This window comes from Acyrthosiphon pisum, chromosome A1, assembly GCF_005508785.2.
Source record: "Acyrthosiphon pisum isolate AL4f chromosome A1, pea_aphid_22Mar2018_4r6ur, whole genome shotgun sequence".
In the NCBI taxonomy this organism is placed as follows: domain Eukaryota; kingdom Metazoa; phylum Arthropoda; class Insecta; order Hemiptera; family Aphididae; genus Acyrthosiphon; species Acyrthosiphon pisum.
In genome coordinates this window covers 64,413,645-64,420,182 of record NC_042494.1, presented here as the reverse complement: position 1 = coordinate 64,420,182, position 6,538 = coordinate 64,413,645, and the positions used below count along the sequence as shown (strand labels likewise).

Genomic DNA, 6,538 nt, shown 5'->3' with positions numbered 1-6,538 from the left:
AATAAAGTTTTATTGACATTCATAGAAATAAAAACTAATTAAATTGGAATCTGAAATTGTCCGTAAACTGCTCAAAACAAATCAAAATATTTTGAAAATTTTATCATGTATAGAAAATATAAACAACCAGTGAAAATTTCATGGATCTATAGTCATTCGTTTTAAAGTTACACCAAAAACCAAAATCAATTTTATCGAAAACAGATTTTGCGTAAAAATTCCCGTTTTTCCTTAATTTTTCTTTTGTTTTTCAAGGCGCTTTTAAAAACTATTGAAAAAATTTTACTTTTGACCCCTCAAAGTACCAACTAGATTCACTTTCCTATCAGAAAAGATACCGTTGAAGAAAATCTAAGCACTTTTACTGTCCTAAAAGGTGATGACAGACACAAAAAAAAATGAAAAAAAAAAAAAAAAAAAACACACATCATTGTAAAATCAATACATTCATCGTTCCACTTAGAATCAAAAATTCAATCAATCCAAATTCTGTGCTAAAAGAGGTTTTACCATTTGAACAAATACATGTTATCTTACGCATTCACGCGCCTAAAGTATAAAATTTAAACATTTCATCTCTGCGAAATATTTAGTGTTACCTGAAATCATGATCACACTGTAAAAGAATAAATAAAAATAATTAATTGGTTAGGTTTTTGTTTATATGTATATTGAAGAAGTATAGATATAAAGATTGCAAAGTACTTCACAATTATTATTTTACAAAGTAGGTAGTATACAGGAACATATAAATATATGATATATCTACTACCTATATGACATAGGTAACTTTGCTTAGTGTATAGCTTATCAATATTAAATAATAATATTCAAACAGAGATAACAAAGAAACACAATTATTATCTATGTATAGTCGGTATAAATGGATTTTCAATGCCTGTTTAATATTGTGTATGACGTATAATATATTATATTGTATGTTTACCGTATATACGAACAAAACTATAAACTAAATATATAATGATAGCTATAATATATCTGTAAATTATAATTATACAATGTAAAATATGTGAAATGCATAAAACGTAAGTTATTATGATAGCTTGTATAAAGTTCTAAATATATAATTGTAGCGTATACGATAATAGTAGCATCTTATTAAGTTTAATTATGTGTACATTATTATATATAGTGGTGTATTGGGAAGTAAGGCCATGGGGGTATACGGCGTACAATCATTTTTATAGTTTTTTTTGTTGAGTATACACACTAGATTTACGATGGCAAGCAGGACGTGTACATGCCGTACAGTGGCGTAGCCAGGAGAGGGGTTGAGGGGGCTGAAGCCCCCCCCCCGAAATTTTAAGAAAATTAAAAAATTATTTTAATGGTCTATGATAGTTGCTCAAAAAGTCTTAAATTATATTTAAAATATTTAAAAATGTACTATAAGTATTAGCACTTTTTCAGCTATATATCTGTGCTAGTATGTATTTAATCTGTAAAAGTGTAAAAGTTGATCCCCCGAAAGAAAATTATGGCTACGCCACTGAGGCCATATAGCGAAAATATTCTGTTATTTGCAATATTCAATTATCAGATGGTTCCTAGTAGATATCAGGTGATTATTCAGAACTATTTTGAAAACCAAACCAAACATTTTCACCGCAAATATACGAGCTAATATACTAATATGATAGCCGATAGTTATTATAGCTTATTTATCAATTGACAATATTTGTCATGATAAAACCTAAAACATTTTCTAACTATTGATTTTTAAACTTATAAAAATATTTATCACATATTTATATTGTTATGATTGAGCACGCACGCACACTAGCTATAGCGCTAGTGGTAGCGTAAAAGTCCAATAAATTTGGCCACAAACTCGAACAAATTCAGATTTGGTACATTCATATGCGTTCAGAGTGGTTGGCGCCGTGTTGGTATAAGATCAAATAAAATGTGTACGACATAGGTCAAGGGTGACCAAGGAGGGCCCGGGAGAGGGCTGTGCATGGTCCCTCTGACCCTCTCTCGTTATTTTAGTTGATATAATTTTTTATCATGTTTTGTAAAAAAAAAATGTTTGTGCCCTATTATGTTCTTGACTTTTGACTTTGAACCCCTTTCCTCAGTTTCTGCGGGCGCCCTTGCAGCATTCAGCAACACTGGAAAATGAATAGTCTAAACCGTACACGAATTCGGTAGAGATTGAACAGTGCAGACTATTCATTGTCCAACGTTTGCTAGCCTTCGCTCGGAACGCAAACGCAAGCGAATTGTTGTGACGGATTAAATTCCCGAATGTCGTTCATACTGAATAGCATTTTATTCGATTTTACCGCCAACGGCTAAAAACCCCTTGGAACGTGAATTCTCCCAATGGTATATTATTTGTGTTCGATATATTTCGATGTACTAAAATTCCGTTCGTTCATGTTCACGTTTTAGGTCTGAACACACCTAATATGTTAAAATTCAGCCGAACAAAATTTACCGCTACCTACGGAGGCGGTACCGCCAAGACAATAGAATTTTATTACCACCGCTGCAGTGTGTGAGGAGTAACTTATACTCTTATACATTATAATGATAATGTGTTTATGTGTGAATATTTCATAGTACATGTTTGATATTATAGATAATTCATATTGTAAAAGTTATATGTGTTATACAATGTTCAGGTTTTTTATGAATTTATTTTTTGGAAAAGTACTACGTACTAGAAATATCCAAAAACTACTTTCTTAAAGTACAAAATATACTTGCTCCTACCTATGGTTCAAATAACAATGGTTTAATGGAAATAATTATTTCTAGTTAACCAAAAAAACTTTTTTTTTACTTTATTCAAGGTTTATACTATTTCCGAATTAATATTATAAATTACAACAAAATAACTAAATACTTATTTTTATTTTTAATCGTTTCTATGGTTATAAATAAAGCGTTAGAAATTAAAATCCCATTTTTAGCGGTTTTTCGTGATTTGTAGGTGGTTTGTCCCGTGGCATTAAATAACTATAGAGAAAATCGAAAAATGACCTCTCTAAAGTACCATCTTGATCCAATTTTCTAAAAGATAAAATACGATACCTATGTTGAAATCGAAGCATTGCTTCCGGTAGACATTTTTTATCCAGAATAATAATTTTAAAAAAATGAACACCATTGTAAAACCACTAGATCCCTCACTCCGCTCAGAATCTAATATAATTTACCTATTATATTATATTATATTATATTATTAAGTTATCATATTATGTATTTGTATTGGACTAATGGACTAAGAATGATCCCCAAAAATACTTTATTAAGTAATCAATAGAAAAATTCCTTCTTTAAATAAAATATGTTTAAATGTCCCATGATAGTGATTCTGATATATTATTTAAAGTTATATACTTTAGTATGGACAAAACAAATATATTCCAAACACATAAACAGTACAAATTGTTTGATTTCAATGTCTTCTTTAATAAATGATTTTTAAATAATTAAAAGCTTCAACATTAAAAAGGCTCAGCTAGGTAATAAAATATTATTATAAGTAATTACCTATATAGTAGCAATGTAGGACGTATAATATACAAGTCTCACTAATATTATGTTTGATTGATCATCATTTATTTTGTTTTCTAATACTTTTAATGTAATTTGTTATTTTTTTTTTAACTGATTGTAACTATATATCGATAAGGACAGCAAAATTTATCTTTATTCTAATGATCAATATAGGCCAAAAAATATACATAACGTCGAATAATACATTTTAACAAGTAAATATACGTTATAAAATATTCATTTGAAAATAGATAAACGATACTTTAATAGTTTAATAGGACATCAAATCATACAAATATTACGTTGTATACATTAATAATTATATTATTATTATTGGCTCATTGCCTGAAAGAGTAAAAAAACAAAATATCACGAATAAATGACGATAAGGTTACTAACTGAGAACAAATTTAATAATATAGCATTAATAATATTATAGTAATATTGTGGCAAACTGTTGATAATTATAATAATCTGGTAGCGTACCTATGTCTAGTCTACAATACACTATAATAGTATAATATTTACAAGTAAATAACGAATAATACATAATTATGTATGCTACAATAAGTATATAATATTTATAGATTATACAGGTTACGCCTAAGTGTTTTCGAGTGAGTGCGTCGCATCTGAATGGTTTTTTATATTATTATTAAAAACGGACAATATGCTCAACTATGATTCTCGAGTGCAAATCGCATACGCAGGCGACACGGCTGACGGATGTACTCGTCACCGTTGTAAAAGATTCGTTAACTCGCGTGTTTGTAAGAGGACAGTGTATAGGTTTCTTATATTATTATACATTATTTAGTGCGTGGGTATTTATTTTTTAGCATGTGGTATACGGTACGGGTACCTATTTTTCATGAAAAATACGAGAATTATACAGAGGGGATATTTAAATTATAGAGGTACTATATTAAATTTTTTCCGGGCAACCTTGCCTGTGCCTGATATTTTAAATTGTCTTACTCCAGCTGTTAATTCAAAAAATTAGTCTGCAAACTGTTGGTGTAACATGAAATGTTTGCTACTGTCAATCATCATCATTTACTGTTGCCCCGCTGATATAGTAATTTTTTTTTTTTATTCCAGTAATTCGGAATTGCAATTTATTAAACGTTTAAAAACGTATCAACAATTATTAAAATTTACAATAATTATAATAAAATATTATTACGTGTAAGTGTGATGTTAATAGTTAACAGTTAACCCGATGCGTATTCGCAGTGAATTTTCGAAAACGCCAGTAAAAAACATTAGGTACATTACATTACGGTCTCCCGGGAAAACCGAACAACTCTAATCACGTGTGTCCCCTCAAACAAGTGCAGCGACGAGTCATCGTGTTTAGCGAAGCACAATTTATAAAAAAAAAAAAAAACGGCGTCCGTTATATTGTTACTATGCAAACGGAAGGGATGAGACAAATTAAAATAATTCTTATAATTTATTAGTTATAAATTAAGTGACAAAGAATCGTAAGTAAGTATAGGTCGTACAAGTCGTACTCACTGGGATCGGAAGGCATCAGTTTCATTTTGTCGAGGTCGGTGGCTTCACGGTCATTGTAGACGATCACGGCTGAGGCACCAGCCCGTCGCGCGTTGTCCACTTTGGTCTGGAAACTGCACTTGCCCCTGCGCACCAGCGCTATCCAGGGCCCGGCGTCCGGCGGTTCCTGGACGCCGTGGACGGGGGGCGCACACCCGTTGCGGTCCCCGTCTGTGCCGATCACGTGCAACAGCATCCCGGACGCGGCCCCCACGTGATACTCGCCGAACTTTCCGATTTCTGATTTTTCCGTCTGAACCACGACGCCCGTGGCCAAGTCGTAGCTGGTCACGTTCAGGTACGCGGTTGTGTACGAGTCGGCTGTCTCGTCGACGGTAGACGCAGCGGCCGGCCAAGGGTCCGACGACGCGGCCACGCCGAGTAACGTCCACGCTGCCAGCATCGCATGCATGGCAAGGCGGATGGTGGTGTCCGCCGTCGTGGACGACGATTTCAATTCGATCGCCTACAATTTAATACCAAAATACGTTGATGACTGACGGACCGGGTCGAACTTACGCGCAGTTGTTTTATTTTTTAAAAGCGGGAAAACAATAATCGATATTTTTCAACCGACCGTATTAATTTTATTTGCTCGAAAACGGGGTAACACTTTCAATGTGAATGGAGTGGTAAAGCGAAAATCTGACCGACCACCGGGTACTGTACTACATCGCCGTGGACGCGACGGTAATACTATCGTCGTTGTGAAACCGATCGATCGAACTAGTCTGCTCAGGCTCTGTGTGTGTATTCACCGCGAACCGACGACTTTCCGTTACTGAAAGACGACCGTCGGGCATTCCGCGGCTGCTGTGGAGGCGGCTACCCGGGACGAATGTCGGCGGGCGATAACGATTTTTCGCGTCTAATTGAAAAATAACTACGCAATCGCTACTGTGAAAATTTCGCGCGGCTGCTGCGACTACACTATAGCTGCTGTTGTACGACTACACGACTAAATCGAGATCGAAACGTCTTCGCCTAATGTGCGGGCGAAACGGTGGACCACGGCGCGTGTCTCGCACACTACTGACGTTCTGTTATCGGGCCCCACTGCACTGACGCGGGCGGCGTGACGTTAATACGGGGACCCCGTTATTCTGGCAGCGGCGGCGACAGCAGTGGCGGTCCTGTACTGTAAGTTGTAGTAGCTGTAGCGTTTAGAATAACAATAACAAACCAATGCCGCCAGCCAGAGCAGCGTTAAAATACCGCACGCTCACCCGTCGCGTTCGCCGCGATTGCGTGGTGAGCAATAAAACACACGCCGCCACATATTTTAAATTGCAACCTCTGGTAGTCTGGTATCTTGACCGCCAAACATCACTTTGCTTATTACCTATATACCTATATTATATTATTATTTATTCTTATTATACCATTGTAACGACTTGACGTTGGTGTAATTCTGACATCGAAGTATCAAAACCGACGCAAAGCTATT

The 6,538-nt window shown here is 34.8% G+C and overlaps 1 protein-coding gene and 1 non-coding gene across 8 annotated transcripts in view; both read right to left on the bottom strand.

Moving 5' to 3' along the window:
• The window catches only part of LOC100168359 (protein goliath), a 62,986-nt gene extending 56,760 nt beyond the window's left edge, over window positions 1-6,226 (bottom strand). For 3 of the 7 annotated variants that reach the window (XR_510458.3, XM_001947986.5, XM_003242508.4), the window contains exon 1: window positions 5,053-6,223. Coding sequence is in view for 5 of the 7 variants with exons in the window: in XM_001947986.5 (XP_001948021.2) it covers window positions 5,053-5,503 (451 nt within the window). In the remaining 2 variants the exon portion in view is untranslated. Of the gene's footprint in view, window positions 1-5,052 lie in introns of all 7 variants that reach the window. The other 4 variants (XR_001679006.2, XM_029487374.1, XM_029487373.1 and 1 more) reach the window with 3 other exon arrangements.
• On the bottom strand, window positions 2,140-2,201 carry Mir3028 (microRNA mir-3028). Its single transcript, NR_040192.1, has one exon. It is a non-coding gene; the product is annotated as a microRNA mir-3028 (primary transcript).
• Window positions 6,227-6,538: the final 312 nt, after the last annotated feature.